Here is a 19579-nt window from a genome sequence, read left to right on the forward strand (position 1 = left end):
CAGGGGCTGTCCCCGGCGTCTGCGGGCTGATACACGTAAAAGTGTAAAAAAACAAAACATTGCTTTTTACAGGTGAACTACAAGTCCCAGCAGGCCTCCCCCGCATGCTGGGATTTGGAGAACCACAAGTCCCAGCACGCGGGGAAAACACTCAAAATTATCTTCCGTATGTATAGACAAATACAGATGGAGCTGGCCTTATTATTGCTGGCGGAGCGCCAGGACCGTGTCCCTGGCGATCCGCCAGCAATCTGGCGCTCTGGCTGAATGAGACGCTCGTGCGTCTCCCACGCACGAGCGTCTCAATAGCCGGGCGGCGAGGCGGCGCGGCGGGTGCAGTCCTGCCCGTCTCCAGCTTCAGGGAGACGGGCAGGGCTGCGGGGGGCTGCGGGGGGGCGGTGTGGACCGGCGGGGACCCGGGGAAGCCGGCGGGGACCCGGGCAAAAGCACCGTCGGAACGGGACGCGCGTGCACCTCGTGCACGCGCGTCCCCTTCCGACATACAGATGGCGCGGGGCGGGGGATGGCGGGTGGCGAGTCCTCCGCCATCCCCAGCAAAGACAAGCCCGGCGCCATCTGTATACACTCAAAAGTTAATTCTTAACCAATCTAACTCTCTCTGCACATGTTACATCTACCCCACCTGCAGTGCAGCATGGTTTCGTTCATCTGCAAAACCTGCAGCCTTGCTAAAAGCTCTGAATCAGACCTGATGTGTAATAACTACATTATGTAAATGCGGGCACTTTTTCATCAAATAGTTATTTGTACATGTGCCGGTGGAAACCGGTGCTGCCTGATGATGTCACACACTGGCTGTGGCGGTTAGTATCAGCCGCTATTCTTGCCACATGCTAGCTACAGGAGACACATCACAGGATTCCCGTCACCAGACACACAACTCAAGAAGCATTCGGAACATATGATCAGACTCCTACTTACATACTTACATAGATACATTCGTACAGTACATACATACATACATACATACATACATACAGTACATACATACAGTGTATACAGTACATACATACATTCATACATACAGTACATACATACATACATTCATACATACAGTACATACATACAGTGTATACCAGGGGTCTTCAACCCATGGCCCGCGGGCCACGAGTGGCCCGCGGAGCTGATCTCAGTGGCCCCCTGCCCGCCAGCCCGCCATGCACAGGATTTTTTTTTTTAAGTAAAAGAAAACGCTGCCGAGGGAGGCAGCGTAATGGAGTCCCCTGGGTGCCGCCTACCCGATTTCCATTGGCTGCAGGCAGGGCAGAGGAGTGGATCCAGCGCGGCTGAGGGAGGAGGAGGCACGTATGGTCACGAGCTGGGGAGTTGGGACCCGACGAAGCTGCGGGAGGAGGAGACGCAGCTGGCGGGAGCAGGGGACCCGGTGCTGGAACTGCAGGAGGAGGCACAGCTGGCGGAGGGGACCCGGCGAAACTGCAGGAGGAGGCATGGATGGTGGAAGCAGGTGACCCGGCAAAGCTGCAGGATGAGGAGGTACAGCTGGCGGGAGCAGGGGACCTGGCAATGCTGCCGGCATTACTGGGGGCATTGTGGGTGGGCTATTACTGGGGGCATTGTGTGTGAGGGGCACTGCTGGGGCATTTTGTGTGAGGGGCACTTCTGGGGCATTGTGTGTGAGGGGCACTGCTGGGGCATTGTGTGTGAGGGGCACTGCTGGGGCATTGTGTGTGAGGGGCACTGCTGGGGCATTGTGTGTGAGGGGCACTGCTGGGGCATTGTGAGGGGAACTGCTGGGGCATTGTGAGGGGCACTGCTGGGGCATTAGGTGAGGGGCACTGCTGGGGCATCATATGTATAAGCAGGAGTACTGCTGGCATTATGGTCTGTGGCATAATTGGCATCAGTGTGGGGCATAATGTGCAATGGGCATAATTTTTGTGTGAATTAATGTGTAATGGGCATTACGGTGTGCGGCTTAATGTGTAATGTGTATTATGGATAAACAGTGTAACAGTGTATATTGATTTAAGTAGCCTTTCATTGTTTGGGTTCGATCTGTGAGGCATACTAGGTCACTGTGTGGGCCTTCATGTTTATATGTCACTGTGCAGCCTTCAGTCAACTTAAGCGTGTGAGGACAACGACCATTCCTGCGGTAACCAATGTCTGGTCATGCAGGTTGCAAAAGAGGTGTCAGGTAATTGTTTTCCTGCTAGTTCACACTCGTTATAATTAGGCCACACCCCTTTTTTGGGAGTGCGCCTACGGCGCGTGCAATTTATTCAATATCAAAATTTATATGGAGGGGGGACAAATTTTACTGTTTGCACTGGAACCCAAATTGGCTGCTGATAACTATTTGGGTATGTGTGTGTGTGGGGGGTTATGTGCTGAGTATGGGCGGCTGTGCCAACTATCTATGAAGGACTACTGTGCTGACATTATAGGGGAGCTGTGATTCTATGAGGCTGTCCGAAATACCGCAGTAGAGTATAGTGGCCCTCGGGCTTCACTGGATTTTTTTAGGTGGCCCACGCTGTCTTAAAGGTTGAAGACCCCTGGTGTATACAGTACATACATACATACATACAGTACATACATACAGTACATACATACAGTGCATACAGTACATTCATACATACAGCACATACATACATACATACATACTCCATACATACATACACATACATACATACATACTGTACATTCATACAAACATACATACATATTAAAAAAGGTTTAATCAATCATACAGTTTCTGCCCATTTTAAAGACCACCATGGATCTAATCCTGGAAAATTAAAAAGTTTTTGGGGTATAGAGCAAATTCTCCCCAATTGGAGATATAGCGATATGGAGGTGCGGCTATCTAAGGCGGAGATGAAGTGGATTCACCGTTTGAGGACCCTGGTTCCACAGGGCCTCAACGGTGAATTCGAGCTTAAACCATTTCTGCTGTAGACTAGGTCGCTCTATTATTCATGTCCTCCTTTTTTATTATTATCTGTTCTTTTCTCTTTTTTATCATTATCTCTCTTTTTATGTTATCATTTGTCCATTATATTGTATTGATATATTTTTTCTTTTCTTTTAGAAATGAATTGATTATATGTATTTTTAAACACGCATTGAGAAACAAGATGGCCGGAGCTTTTTAAATATGGCATTGATTGAATGATAATCCCTAGCATTTGTTTCTAATGGAATAGCGATTGCCGCGTCAAAACCGGCTTTATTTTACTTCCGCATTCCATACCAAGTCCGTGACACGCACGGCCATCTTGGTTCCGGTGACGCGATGCGGGAAATCCGGCTAGTTAATCAATGCGGAAGCGTGCACAAGTGTGTACGCTATCCGCAAGGACTATATATAGGGATATGTTCCCTTCATGGACAATATACACTCCTGAGGAAGAATCTTAATTTGAAACGCGTTGAGTGTTCCTGGATGATCCCCTGGTGCTGACAGCTGGCGGTGACGTGTTATCCCCTGGTCTCTGGTTCCCCTATTCCGGATGGGTCGGTCATAGACTACTGAAGAGGACTTCCACGTTATTACATCTTCACCTGCATGCTGTTTTTGCCTTGTGGAATCTATCCAATGCTGTTTTACTGTCTACCAGTTGTAAGTGTGGACTTTTATTAAAAACCCCCTGTTTTAAAAGGTTAATTTGCACTATCTGCTTTTCCTTTATTGTGCCCCCTTGTCACATATCCTGTGAAAGGGTGGTTATTCCTACAGGTTTCATCAAAAAAACCCTACAAACCTCCTATTTGGAAACAGTGCTGTTTATTGGTGATATAATTCATTTTGTATCGTTCCCTTTTATTATGGCTATACACTGAGCGCTATTTTTCAAAATCATCACAATCTGTTGTTCTATCTATTTCTTGGTATCTGTTGGATGTATACCTAATTGTGGTTTTGAACACAGCTGCACAAGTGTCTTTAATCGCGCACTTATTTTAGAGCACTATTTGTCTCAATTTGTACCTATCCTTTACATCCTTTGTTCTGAATAAGGTGCTGCGACCATGTTTACCTATAAAACTAATAGAGATTTACTTATAAAAAATGCCTTTTCACCAACAGGTGAAGCTATTGATGTTGTTATTAATGATGATTTGGGATCCGCTTTTTTAAAACTGGAAATGTTAATGCTTAAAGAAAACAAAATAAGCTGGGAGTTGGCCACATTAGAGCACTATCTATCAACCAAAATTATCCCTAAAGGGTTAAAAATTATCAAACCCCCATCTTTTGATTCTGCTGAGCCAGAATTTAGAAAGGAATGGGATATGATTCTTGATGGTTGTTCTAATGCGTTAATGGGCCTAATTGTTAGGAATCGTATAAAAACTGCTAAAAGTCTTAATGATGACATTTCTGCTGCACAGACATTATTGCGTCCCTTTGAGTCTTCTGAAGACTTTAAATATTATGAAAATTCTCTGTTGCAAAAAATTGCAAAAAGCAACAAGGAACTAAAAGAAAAAAAGCATAAAAAATATCAGAGGGATGTACAAATTCTAAATAATGCAGCAAATGATTCCTTATCTATCCCTAAAAAAATCGTTCCAAAAATAAATCCTAAGGAAAATGGTAGAAATATCAATAATGCTAAAAAAAATCCAATATGGAGAAGAACTGCAAATAGACATGAGGCTGATACATCTACTTATCACCAGAATCATTATAGGCCTAATACACCTTTTAGAAATAACAGGAGACAATTTAACAACAGGTTTAAATATGATAATAGACCATATAACCGCTCTGATCCAATTAATAGTAGAGAGAGGTTTAATGACTATACAGGGAAACCTTATAGTAATTACACAAGGATTCCTCATGATTCACCCCAAATACAGACCACCAATCGGTTTGTCCCTTTGGACAGATATACAGATAATTATAGAACCCCAATTAATAATCGGTCCATTCCCCCTTCTTCGTCTTTTTTATCCCGGGGACAACGGATACCACAGAGGAATTGAAAAAGAAAAAAACTAGAAGAGGGAAAAGAAGTGGTGCCCCTAAAAAAAGTTACTAAACTTAAGAGGAAAAAGAAGAATCCACCAAAAATCACCCCTGACATGTCTTCAAAAATTGATAAATTAAAAAGGGGAAAGATTTTCAATTTGACTGACCGTGAGCTTACCCCAGATGAATTAAGTATTCTGTCTAAGGGCCTTAAATTTGCCCCTACATTTCAACCTAACTCTTTCGATATCTTTCTTGATATACAGAAATATATCCGAAAGTTAGCCCTTAAAAGGTTTTTTTCTAAAAATGAAGAGATTAATCCCTCTGAAAATACCTCAAACGAAAGATCAAAATTTAAACCCCCCTCAACGTTTAATCCCACCCACTGCAAGGGTCCTTTTTTGGAGTGTTTCAATAAGGTCGTTTGCAGTGAAATAGAAAGAATCCTAGAAAGAAAAAGTAAAAAGAAATGTAATCTCAATAAAAAGGAAGTTCTGGCCCTAAAAACCCTTAAAACTGATACAGATTTGGTGATTAAACCCGCCGATAAGGGGGGGGGGGGGTCGTACTGATGACAAGAGAGTCATACCTCAAAGAAATTGAGAAACAATTAACTGCAAATAATACATATAAAAAATTAAAATCTGATCCTTCTGAAAGGATAAAAAAGTCCCTTATGGAGCTCACAAATAGGGCTCTAACAAATAACATTATTACCGAAAAAGAACATGAATATATAAATATAAAAAATCCCTCTACTCCTTGTATATATGTACTCCCGAAAGTGCACAAAGACCCCCTCCACCCCCCAGGCCGCCCAATAATTTCTGGGTGTAACAGCATCACCAGCAATTTATCAGCCTTTATTGATTATTTCCTTCAACCATTAGTATGTGATACAAAAGCATACTTAAAGGACACTAGTGATATGTTAAGGAAATTATCTACTGTAACATGGGAAGAAGGCTGTATATTGGGATCTGCTGACGTCAGCACTTTATATACAGTAATTACCAATGAAAAGGGTCTAGAAGCTGTCTCTTTCTTTTTGAATAAAAGTAACCTGAAGGAGCCACTTAAGGAATTTATTTTAGAAAGTATTTTATTTATCTTGACTAATAATTACTTTTTTCATGAGGGCAGTTATTATTTGCAATGCGTTGGAACGGCGATGGGCACCAGATTCGCCCCCAGCTACGCCAATCTTTTTATGGCGTTCTGGGAGGAGCAAAACATCTGGCCAGGTGGCGGGCTGGTGGCGGATCTGGTGTCCTGGCACCGTTTCATCGACGATATTTTCTTTATTTGGCATGGGGATTTATCTGATTTAATTTCTTTTTCTAATTCACTTAACTCCAATACTTTCTCTATAAATTTAAGTTTTGTTTGGAGTAAAGAATCATTGTCTTTCTTGGATTTGGTCATCTATATTGACGGGAATACCCTTAAGACTAAAACATACCGTAAGCCTACGGACTCAAATAGCTTCATCGATATTAACAGTGAACATCACTGCAATTGGCTTAATGCAATCCCTTATGGCCAATATACAAGGATCAAACGTAATTGTACAGACCCAGAGATCCGCGAAAAACAACTTGAGGAAGTCACAGAAAGACTAGTGGCTAAAGGCTACCCGGAAGAGTCCTTACAAAAATCATTAGTAAGACTGTCAGAACTAGATAGAACCGATTTATTAAAAATTAAACCTAAAAATAAAGAGGAAGACAATATCCATAAATTTTCATTTATTAGTCAATATAATTCCAGACATAGAGAGATAGAGAAGGTCTTCAGGAATAATTGGAAACTGCTACATAGAGATCCGGTGCTATCCAAAATATTACCTGAAAAGCCAAGTTTTATCTATAGGAGGGCTCCCACTTTACGCAACCATCTGGTTAAAAGTTCATCGGAAACCGCTACAAGAAAAAGTACCAGGACAAACGGTTTCCACCGTTGCGGTACATGCCTAATGTGCAAAACTGTTAAAAGTGACGAAAGAAAGAAAATTGATTTTACAATTAATGGTAAAACCTACAAAATTAATAACTTCATTACCTGTCATTCTAAGGGAATTATATATGCTCTGCAATGCGAGTGCGGACTGACATATGTCGGGAAAACTTCCCGACAGATGAAAGTCCGCCTAGCGGAGCATATATATAATATTAAAAAAGGTTTAATCAATCATACAGTTTCTGCCCATTTTAAAGACCACCATGGATCTAATCCTGGAAAATTAAAAAGTTTTTGGGGTATAGAGCAAATTCTCCCCAATTGGAGATATAGCGATATGGAGGTGCGGCTATCTAAGGCGGAGATGAAGTGGATTCACCGTTTGAGGACCCTGGTTCCACAGGGCCTCAACGGTGAATTCGAGCTTAAACCATTTCTGCTGTAGACTAGGTCGCTCCATTATTCATGTCCTCCTTTTTTATTATTATCTGTTCTTTTCTCTTTTTTATCATTATCTCTCTTTTTATGTTATCATTTGTCCATTATATTGTATTGATATATTTTTTCTTTTCTTTTAGAAATGAATTGATTATATGTATTTTTAAACACGCATTGAGAAACAAGATGGCCGGAGCTTTTTAAATATGGCATTGATTGAATGATAATCCCTAGCATTTGTTTCTAATGGAATAGCGATTGCCGCGTCAAAACCGGCTTTATTTTACTTCCGCGTTCCATACCAAGTCCGTGACACGCACGGCCATCTTGGTTCCGGTGACGCGATGCGGGAAATCCGGCTAGTTAATCAATGCGGAAGCGTGCACAAGTGTGTACGCTATCCGCAAGGACTATATATAGGGATATGTTACCTTCATGGACAATATACACTCCTGAGGAAGAATCTTAATTTGAAACGCGTTGAGTGTTCCTGGATGATCCCCTGGTGCTGACAGCTGGCGGTGACGTGTTATCCCCTGGTCTCTGGTTCCCCTATTCCGGATGGGTCGGTCATAGACTACTGAAGAGGACTTCCACGTTATTACATCTTCACCTGCATGCTGTTTTTGCCTTGTGGAATCTATCCAATGCTGTTTTACTGTCTACCAGTTGTAAGTGTGGACTTTTATTAAAAAACCCCTGTTTTAAAAGGTTAATTTGCACTATCTGCTTTTCCTTTATTGTGCCCCCTTGTCACATATCCTGTGAAAGGGTGGTTATTCCTACAGGTTTCATCAAAAAAAACCTACAAACCTCCTATTTGGAAACAGTGCTGTTTATTGGTGATATAATTCATTTTGTATCGTTCCCTTTTATTATGGCTATACACTGAGCGCTATTTTTCAAAATCATCACAATCTGTTGTTCTATACATACATACAGCACATACAGTACATACATACATACATACATACATACATACAGTACATACATACAGCACATACATACAGCACATACATACATACATACATACATACAGCACATACAGTACATACATACATTGCATACAGTACATACATTCATACATACATACAGTACATACATTCATACATACAGTACATACATTCATACATACAGTACATACATACAGTGCATATATGCATACATACAGTACATACATACAGTACATACATACATACAGCACATACAGTACATACTGTACATACACTGATTTTTGGGATATTTTTTGAAAGGTTTATTATTTTAAACAAAGTGTTTGAGGAGAGCGGTATTATCAGTAATGTAATATAACCAGTGACTCACTTGTTTCAATTCAGAAAATAATTTTCCGACACAGAATCAGAATACATAATTAGGCTCAGCCATGAGTCACCTCTGTCCCTGCTCTATGTACTTCAGGAGCAAATTATCCACTTTATAAACAGGCGTTTATACCTTTGGGGCATTGCAGAGAATTCAATTTCTGATTGGATACAAATAAATGTCCAGTACAGTAGACCTATTGACTTTTTCATGGTCATTCGCAGTGTGAGCAGCCTTTATTGTACACCTCAGTCCATTGTCAGGTATTGAAGCTGTTAACAATATCCTATATTTTTAATCAATGTCACTAGGTGGCTGCTATAGTGAATTCTACCATCTATCTCTGGACAAATAGCCGTACAGTGTTCAGGGAAAGCAAGCAGAGGCAAACTGAGACCTCATGGGGCCCTAGACAAGAAGCCAGTTTGGGGCCCTCCTCCCTCAAACAATACTTAGCAGTATATTTTTTTCTGCTAATTGTAGGCGGCAGTGATAGAGTACATTGGCACATGCACAATCTACCGATAAATGCCCATCGGTGTGACCATCGGTATTGTGCACAAATCTGAATCATGTTTAGGATCTTATGGAAGTAGCTGATTACCTGGGTCACATTTATAGTAACAGTCTGCACAGATACAGAGGGTGAGACCATTCTGTGTGTCCCAATGTCCCAATATTCTGTGTGGCCTCAAAATAATACCAATTAATATTACACAGCAGAATTGTCTCCAATATTCAAATTACGGCAGCAGAGTTCCCCTTTTTACACATTACGGGCAAGTACATAAATGCCCACACAGTGCCAAGTACATAAATGCCCCCACAGTGCCAAGTACATAAATGCCCCCACAGTGCCAAGTACATAAATGCCCCCACAGTGCCAAGTACATACATGCCCCCACAGTGCCAAGTACATAAATGCCCCCACAGGGCAGGTACATATATGCTACTCACGCCCAGAGCACGCACATACTGGCTGGCCCACGTCGGCATATTACCCCGCGGACGGAATACACTCTTCCCGCCATCCTGTCATACTATTTGCCAGGTGGCGGGTCCGGCGATGCGAGTGCTGCAGCCGCAAATTATCAAGTTAATACGGCGGCCCAGCAGCGGGACTCGGACCCGTGGGTGCTCATTAATTTCCGTGGGTGCTCGGGCCCTTAAGCACCCACAGAATAGGCACCTATGACTGTATATAATTTATATCAACTTTAATGTCAGTTTGGAAGACCTCATTTAAGCGAGTTTAATATGGCCAGGAATCCATGTGATTAGCTAATTACAGCCGCCGTGAGCGTGGTACCACCAACTGCCAACGCTCAATACCCGGTATAAAAGGAAAACAAATCTTTTCATTGAAGCAAAGGGAACGTGTTCTCTCATCCTCGTTCTGACCTGAAATGTCCTCGTTAGAGATATTAGTCCGGTGACGCATCTCGCTGTGGTTTATTGTACATGGGAGAAGATAAACAGACATGTAATGACATATTGTTCCCAGTAACAAACACTGGGGCGTGGACGAAGCCTGCATCTGCGCTTTACTTCATCTCCAGGAGGTACTAGGGGCCTAATTCAGACCTGTTTGCCAGGCAGCATACACTCACTGCCTAGGGAGTGGATAAGCGCCAACAAGTGCCGCCCTAATCCTCTCGGAAGCATGCGAGGGGATGTGTTAGTGAACATGCGTCCGCCAGCAGGAGAAATCATCGATGGTCACTCACCATCGAATGTCGTCTCCTGGCTTCGGTAATAAAAGTCAATCTAAACTGACTTTTACATCAGACGCTATCTGCCAATAGGGGTGGGCGCTGAAATCATGTGACGTCAGCCACCCATCCCACGCAGGCATCGGCTTTCCTGCTCTCTCAGGGGGATGCCCATCGTTTTCACGCGGACACTCATAAAATCCTGAAGTTGCCCTGCAGCCTCCCCCTGCCCTCCTTCTAAAGTGCCTCAGAGGCATTCACACGCAGGGTCGGCACATCCGCAAATAGGCGCATGAGCAGACCTCCTCACCATCGGAAACCAGGACCGAATTCAGACCCGGCTGAATCGGCCCCAATGTTCTAACTGCCAAATGTATCAGAGAGGGGAAACAAAAATTTCAAATGTCAAAGAAAACAGTTTTATGAAAACAGCCTTCGTAGAACGGGTCATAGAGGGGCATTTACTAAGATCGCAGGGGTGCGACAGGAGCCACTTATGCCCATACGATCCCATTAACGGGTGGGATTTACAAATTCATCCGAGGTGCTGCTTTTACGTTCGGCAAGCGCGGTCAAATTGGAATTTCCGAATGATTAGACCATAGATAGTACTATATGGCCATAGAGTTGTATGTGATTGGCAAATTTATGAATATTTGTACAAATTCGGCCCTGAATTCAGCTCAATATATGAATGGGGAATACGGCGCCTTTTCCATCCGTATTTACAGACGCACCGCTCAGATCTGATCAGACTTTTCCTGCACCGTGGGGAATTTTACCAGCAATCAGACGCTAATTACTTGTTAGAGAAAGTCCAAAAATCACTGACGTAGTTGTAGCCATTTGGCAACAATATTGCTAGATGGTTAGATTGTGCCAACTTGGGTTTGACATTTTTAGAAGTTGCTAAAATCCTTTAGTGGTGCACGTACCCAGGGCCGATGTAAGGCTTCATGGCACCCTAGGCAAAACTTTAACCTACTGTCCTCCTCCTTTATTTGTCAGAAAGAGTGAACTAGAATAAGGCCCATTGTTACACATTACACACATTGTTATTAATTACACATCTTGCTACTCATAACACAAATTATCATAGTACACACGTTATTACTCATGACACACCTTGTTACTCATTATACACATGTACACTCAGTACACACATTATTACTTATTACACATCTAGCTACGCATAACACACATCATCAGAGTACACACCTTGTTACTCATTATACACATCTACACTCAATACACACATTATTACTTATTACACATCTTTCTACGCATAACACACATCATCAGAGTACACACCTTGTTACTCATTATACACATCTACACTCAGTACACGCATTATTACTTATTACACATCTTGCTACGCATAACACACATCATCAGAGTACACACCTTGTTACTCATTATACACATCTACACTCAGTACACGCATTATTACTTATTACACATCTTGCTACGCATAACACACATCATCAGAGTACACACCTTGTTACTCATTATACACATCTATACTCAGTACATGCATTATTACTTATTACACATCTTGCTATGCATAACACACATCATCAGAGTACACACCTTGTTACTCATTATACACATCTACACTCAGTACACGCATTATTACTTATTACACATCTTGCTACGCATAACACACATCATCAGAGTACACACCTTGTTACTCATTATACACATCTATACTCAGTACATGCATTATTACTTATTACACATCTTGCTACGCATAACACACATCATCAGAGTACACACCTTGTTACTCATTATACACATCTACACTCAGTACACACATTGGAGTTTATTCTGGTTGGTGCGGCTGGGCCGTACGCGGACGTCCCGGGGTTTTTAATGATCTGCGCATGCGTACCATCTCCAATGCGCAGGCGCGAACACTCCACAACGCTTACGGACGGGTCTCTCCGTGCGAAAAAACCTGTACGCGAGAGTACGAGCATTGGGGGGCGGCATAGGGGCGTGTTGAGGGAAGCGGCTGAAATAATGAGGGAAAATGGGCGTAAACATGGGCGTACACGGGGGTGTGCACCAAAAATGAACGGTGCTACTACCGCTCGATCGGCTAAAGCACCGTTCATTTCGGACACAAAACAGGCGGCCGCCAACCGCCACCTCAGACCACCCCTACAGATACCGCATGAAAGCGTGCGCCTGGGTTTGCTAATTTACGCTGATTACTACTCAAACACATACACCTGAATGTAATAAGCAATGCTGCAGTTTTTTAAGTCCAAACCATGATTTCACTACCTGCAAGCCACACACAGCACTCAAACACCTTGGAAGCTTATCTTTCTATACTTCTCGACATTTAAAGGATTGTTTAATTTAAGGTAAGAATCTTTGTAAGACCTGCTTATATATGCTAAGGTAGCTATTTGTTAAACAGTTATACACATTCACTACGTGCTTTCATAGACTTTACACAGTAGCACACTCAATCTACACAAGTCGACATGTGTCAACATTTTCACTGTAACATCAACATAAGTTGATCTAAAAGTAACAGCAATGTGGGGACACATAGATAGTGATTAAAATGCCACATTAGAACATAACAAATATACATGTAATGAGGGTTAAAATGTTGTGTTATTAGGGTCTTTATTAAGGTAGACAATTGAGTTAATAGAAAACAATAATTGAATAACAATTAGAATAATTGGTACTTATGTATTATCTGGGCTCCCATGTTAAATACACCCCATTTTTTCATACCCCTACTATCCAAATACGCATGGAGTTGATTCTATATAGTGTGGCGAGCGCAGCGAGCCACCGTGCCTGAAGCGTGGTGAGCGCAGCGAGCCCCGCGAGGGGACGCGGTCTCATAAGAAAAACGGGAGCCCAGATATTACATAAGTACCGAATAATTAATTAATTTTCTTAATTATAGATGAAAGGCAAGATTTGAAGGTCCATATATGTGAAGGGTATGCCAGCGTGCACGGACGTACGCTCACTCTCATGAGCGGTGACATACGCTGAGTTTTCCATTGAAAACAATAGAGACCTGTCCGTGCAAGGTGGTGTACGCTCAGATAGCCGCAAGAAGTCGGTGGGAAGACGGACGAGAGATGTCCGTAAACGGTGGCGTACGCTCTGTTGTACGCCAGTTGTCGGAGTCTAAGGGGTGAGCCGTCCGTGTACGTTGGCGTACGCTCAATTGTACGCCACTCCCCTTTGTCGGTGTTTCGGGCCGTACGTATGCGGCTGATTGGTGGGTGGACTTAACCTTAACGGCCGCGTACGGAGAGCGTACGCTAATATGGAACGTACGCACGTTTGGCCGCACCGATCAGAATAACCCCCATAATTACTTATTACACATCTTGCTACGCATAACACACATCATCAGAGTACACACCTTGTTACTCATTATACACATCTACACTCAGTACACGCATTATTACTTATTACACATCTTGCTATGCATAACACACATCATCAGAGTACACACCTTGTTACTCATTATACACATCTATACTCAGTATACGCATTATTACTTATTACACATCTTGCTACGCATAACACACATCATCAGAGTACACACCTTGTTACTCATTATACACATCTACACTCAGTACACACATTATAACTTATTACACATCTTGCTACGCATAACACACATCATCAGAGTACACAACTATCTTGTAAATCACAGGAAACAAACAAGCACTGTAATTAGTTCAGGGGATACTTAACCTTCTTCCTGCAGCTGGACTGATATATTTAATTCACATTGCACTTTAGCTCTCAGCAAAATATATATCTGTTCCTCCGTCGTAACGGTGTCACCAGAATACACCTGGGTGAAGAAAGTTCACAAGTGAAAACAGTTATTTTCCATTGAAATAGTTACACAACCAATCAACAAATATACAATGACATAAGACGTCTATTGCTTTATTGCGATTCACCTGAAAATACTAATTTAACCCTTTGAGTGCCAACGTTGCTGTGAGCGATCCTCAAAATATCTGCTCACAGCGACTGATAATACAAATGCAGACAAGTAAATTAATTATTTAGCTAAATATTGCATCCAAATAAAGAACAGTCGCTGTGGGCGGCGCTGGCATTGTTAGCGGATATTTTGAGGATCTCCCACAGCAACGTTGGCACTCAAAAAGTTTAATGAAAAGGTTTGCGTGGCAATTTTCACACCTATTTTGACAAATTCCCTTGACACTCAAATGGTTAAGCTAGTTTATCACTAACAAAAAAGACACACAAAACAACTGCATACATTTAAAAGGCCATTATTATTTGTTAGCTGGATCGCCCTGCATGGGATGGCATGGAAAGGCGCTGGTCGACCTGGTTATGCCAACTAATAAAACAACACGGTGGCGACTGAAATGCCCCATCTGGCGAAACCATAACCTACATTGAGAAGGACGCCCCACTCCTTACTCTGGCCTATGGATAGAAATGCCCATCGTCCCCCCTCAAGAGCAGGACTCGCTAACCGTCCTTAAAAGCAGTTGGGTGCCCCTCAATGACCACTTATGCTTCAGTTGCCATTGGTCGACAGCACCATCAGAGTCCTCAGTCAGTGCACTGGACCAGAGAGCAGCTGCCAGTAAGAAGAGACAGGAGCCTTACCATGAGGTGGGAGAATGTGAGCTTAGAAAATGCAGTACTGGTTCTATTATGTTTGTGTATTTATTTTGGTATATTTAACCTTTTCCTGACCTTTCCTGACCACTTATTTATATTATATAAATGTGCTATAGACCATATTTAGTGACAGATATTATTTCTGGGTACTTGTTTCCTAGAACGGCCACAATCGGGGGGTAATCGTGTACCTTAACTTAAGGTACACGATTACTCCCGATGGACCCATTTTGCTGGCAAAGGCAAAATCGGCTCCATCGCGTCGGTCGGGTGCATTAACATGGCACGCGACACGACCGACGCGATGGACCCGATTTTGCCATAGGGTTCAATGTTAAAATATTTTTAACATTGTAATCCGGGAAAAAATGGGAAATGGGCCAATATGGGCCATTTCTCATTATATATGCCCCCCCCCCATTGTGAACGTCACCCCACGATTGACGCCAACCCGAAGCGTGGCGAGCGTAGCGAGCCCGCGAGCGGCGGCGGTACGCGTCCTCCGACCTTTTCATACCCCTACTATCCACGTCGGCGTGGAGTTGAGAATATAAAGTGTGGCGAGCACAGCGAGCCACCGAGCCCGAAGCGTGGCGAGCCCCGCGAGGGGACGCGTATACCTGTGAAGTTATGCGCGTCCGCTCGCCACGCTTCGGGCTCGGTGGCTCGCTGCGCTTACCATACTTTATATTCTCAACTCCACGCCGACGTGGAAAGTAGGGGTATGAAAAGGTCGGAGGACGCGTGCCGCCGTCGCCCCTCGCAGGCTCGCTACGCTCGCCACGCTTCGGGTTGGCGTCAATCGTGGGGTGCCGTTGAGGGGGTTAAAATTGGGGTCTGGGGAGAAATTTACATTGAATCCAATGTAAAATAGGGTCCCAGGGACCCTATTCACATTTCAATCAATGTAAAAATCGGGGCCATCGCGTCGGTCGCATCGCATGCGACCGACCCGATCAAAATCGGTGTGGCCGTTCTAGGAAACAAGTACCTAATTCTGTATTCCATACAGTATCCAGACTATAAAAGGACCCATGTGTTCATTAATGTCCACGGTCATTACTAGGTTCTTCTACCGCTTCCCCAGACTCCTGCACTTGCTCCAATGTTCTGCCGAGCGGGAGATTGAGGATGGAATTTGGAAACCCCCCTCTAGAGGTTCTGCTTTTCCCACTGAAGAGATCTGGAGATAACTACATTTTGGTATAATCCTCTTAGAGATAGGAATAATTAAATGAATCTTTTACAGGCTGGTGCACATCCCGCATTATTATACGCTGTATACAGATATTTCCTACCGAGCGCTTATCGGAGGCTTTTTAGCTTGATCGTGACTATATGAAAATGAACATACTGTATATGACATAAATAAAGTAGGGAATTACATAGAGAAACACATCTAATACTGGAATATGTATAATGGCCACGCTCCACCAGCCTCAAGGGTACATGTGATTAACTATTTCATTTAAATAACATCATGAAAATCTCTCGCTACTGCCGGCGGTAAAAAATCAGTAAAAATAAAAAATAATGGCGCAAACGCTCTTGCTGTGAATCAATCAGAACGAATTACATTAACCCTTTGAGTGACAACGTTGCTGTGAGAGATCCTCAAAATACCCGCTAAAAATGCCAGCGTCACTCACATTTGTTATATAAATTCAAATAAAAAAATGTTGTGTAAAAAATATTGGGGGAAATTTACTAAGCCAAATACGGCTAAAATATACATATTCATATTAGTGAATATGAATATTTTAGGCGTATTCGTATTTTTGAAGGGGGAAATTTACCAATATGAAAAACCTAGTTTTTCGTATTGGTTGTTTCCCTACGACTGCATACGACTGTTTAAGTCGTATGCAAAGTCGTGTTCCGGAGGGGGATTTACAAAGCAGTCAGATACGACTGCTTTGTAACCCTCCGATGGTGTAATGATTCGTATTAGCGGCCGTATATACGGCCGCTAATACGAATTATTTCTAGCAGTCTGCACGGATCAAGTCAGATCCGTGCAGGCTGCAAGGTGTAAAAAAAATAGAAAAATAAATAAATAAAAAAAAAAACCGGCGTGGGGCCCCCCCCACAGCCATAACCAGCACCAGGCTGAAGGAGCCGGGGCCGGTAATTAAAAATCAGGGAGCCCGACAAATAGGGGTTCCCCGATTTTTAACAACCAGCCCCAGGCTCCAGGTCCGGGGCTGGTTCCCAAAATACGGGGGACAAAATGAGTAGGGGTCCCCCGTATTTTAAGAACCAGCCCCAGGCACAACCAGCCGGCAGGGTAATGTCACAGCCGGGGGACACTTATAATATAAGGTCCCGCGGCCAAAACATTCTCCCTACCGACCAGTCAGCCTGGCCAGGGGCCCTGGGGGAGTGGGGACCCCCCCAATAAAGGGGTCCCCCCCCTCCAGGACTTACCTGACCAGGCTGAAGCCTGGTGCTGTCCTCGATGCCCCTGGGCGGTGGGCATCGAGCTGATAAATGTTGTAAAAAATAGATAAACCATTGTTTTTTACTGTGGCACTACAAGTGCCAGCAAGCCTCCCCAGCAAGCTGGGACTTGGAGAACCACAAGTCCCAGCCTGCTGGGCATTAAAGGGCCCGCTGGCACTTGTAGTTCTACAGTTAAAAAAATAGTGCACAAAACACACTGACACACTTTTAAAATAAAACTTTATTACACACAAAGCCCACACACACTAATACTTACCTATCTTCTCTCCGTAGGTAGCCCTGATGTCCTGTGTCGGCGTCTTCTGGTCCTGTGTCGTCTTCTTCCTCCATGTCGACGTCGCTGTCGGCGATGGTGTCCCCGTCCGGATCCGAAGAAATCCATTTGGGAAGCTGTGGAAGGAAACCATACTCACCTGTCCCAGCGCGACGTAGTCCAGGTAAGGGTCTTTGCAAAAAAATAAACCGAAAACCCCGAAACCAAACCGGACACGACGGAGACGCACGGTGTGTTTGTTTACATCGTGCGGCTCCGCCTCCCGAATGCCGCTATTGGCCGCCTTGCGGCCTAGCGGCCAATAGCGGCATTCGGGAGGCGGAGCCGCACGATGTAAACAAACACACCGTGCGTCTCCGTCGTGTCCGGTTTGGTTTCGGGGTTTTCGGTTTATTTTTTTGCAAAGACCCTTACCTGGACTACGTCGCGCTGGGACAGGTGAGTATGGTTTCCTTCCACAGCTTCCCAAATGGATTTCTTCGGATCCGGACGGGGACACCATCGCCGACAGCGACGTCGACATGGAGGAAGAAGACGACACAGGACCAGAAGACGCCGACACAGGACATCAGGGCTACCTACGGAGAGAAGATAGGTAAGTATTAGTGTGTGTGGGCTTTGTGTGTAATAAAGTTTTATTTTAAAAGTGTGTCAGTGTGTTTTGTGCACTATTTTTTTAACTGTAGAACTACAAGTGCCAGCGGGCCCTTTAATGCCCAGCAGGCTGGGACTTGTGGTTCTCCAAGTCCCAGCTTGCTGGGGAGGCTTGCTGGCACTTGTAGTGCCACAGTAAAAAACAATGGTTTATCTATTTTTTACAACATTTATCAGCTCGATGCCCACCGCCCAGGGGCATCGAGGACAGCACCAGGCTTCAGCCTGGTCAGGTAAGTCCTGGAGGGGGGGGACCCCTTTATTGGGGGGGTCCCCACTCCCCCAGGGCCCCTGGCCAGGCTGACTGGTCGGTAGGGAGAATGTTTTGGCCGCGGGACCTTATATTATAAGTGTCCCCCGGCTGTGACATTACCCTGCCGGCTGGTTGTGCCTGGGGCTGGTTCTTAAAATACGGGGGACCCCTACTCATTTTGTCCCCCGTATTTTGGGAACCAGCCCCGGACCTGGAGCCTGGGGCTGGTAGTTAAAAATCGGGGAACCCCTATTTGTCGGGCTCCCTGATTTTTAATTACCGGCCCCGGCTCCTTCAGCCTGGTGCTGGTTATGGCTGTGGGGGGGACCCCACGCCGTTTTTTTTATTTATTTATTTATTTTTCTATTTTTTTTACACTGAAGCCTGCACGGATCTGACTGATCCGTGCAGGCTAAAACGCAAATAGAACAGGAAAATGGTGTTCTATTTTCCTGTCGTATTTGCGTGGGTGTTTCACACCACTAAGCAGCCGTATTGTCAGTACGGCTGCTTAGTAAATCAGAAACCACCATTCTTTTGAATGGTGATTTCTGTCGTATTCTATCGATGGTGTAGACATTCGTATTTGTAACTACAAATACGAATGTTCCATCTTTAGGACTACGAATTGTTGTATTTTTGGGATTGTAAATCCCGAAAATACAAATTCGTAAAAAAAAGGTGTATTTCTCCCTACGAATACACCTTTTTTCTACGAATCCATTTTGGTAAATGTCCCCCTTACTATGCCAAAAATACAACAATTCGTATTCATAGCACAGTCGTATTCGTATTTATGAATCCGAATGCATACGCCATCGACAGAATACGAATAGAAATCATCATTCCAAACAATGGTGATTTATTTTCAA

At 43.8% G+C, this 19579-nt stretch overlaps 1 protein-coding gene across 1 annotated transcript in view; it reads right to left on the reverse strand.

Moving 5' to 3' along the window:
• Positions 1 to 19579, reverse strand: part of PTH2R (parathyroid hormone 2 receptor) — a 188715-nt gene that overhangs the window by 125952 nt on the left and 43184 nt on the right. The window contains exon 2 of the mRNA XM_083154236.1: positions 14146 to 14248. Coding sequence (XP_083010362.1) covers positions 14146 to 14248 — 103 coding nt within the window. The remainder of the gene's footprint in view (positions 1 to 14145; positions 14249 to 19579) is intronic.

The sequence above is a fragment of the Crinia signifera genome, chromosome 7, assembly GCF_055691185.1.
Source record: "Crinia signifera chromosome 7, ASM5569118v1, whole genome shotgun sequence".
Taxonomy (NCBI): domain Eukaryota; kingdom Metazoa; phylum Chordata; class Amphibia; order Anura; family Myobatrachidae; genus Crinia; species Crinia signifera.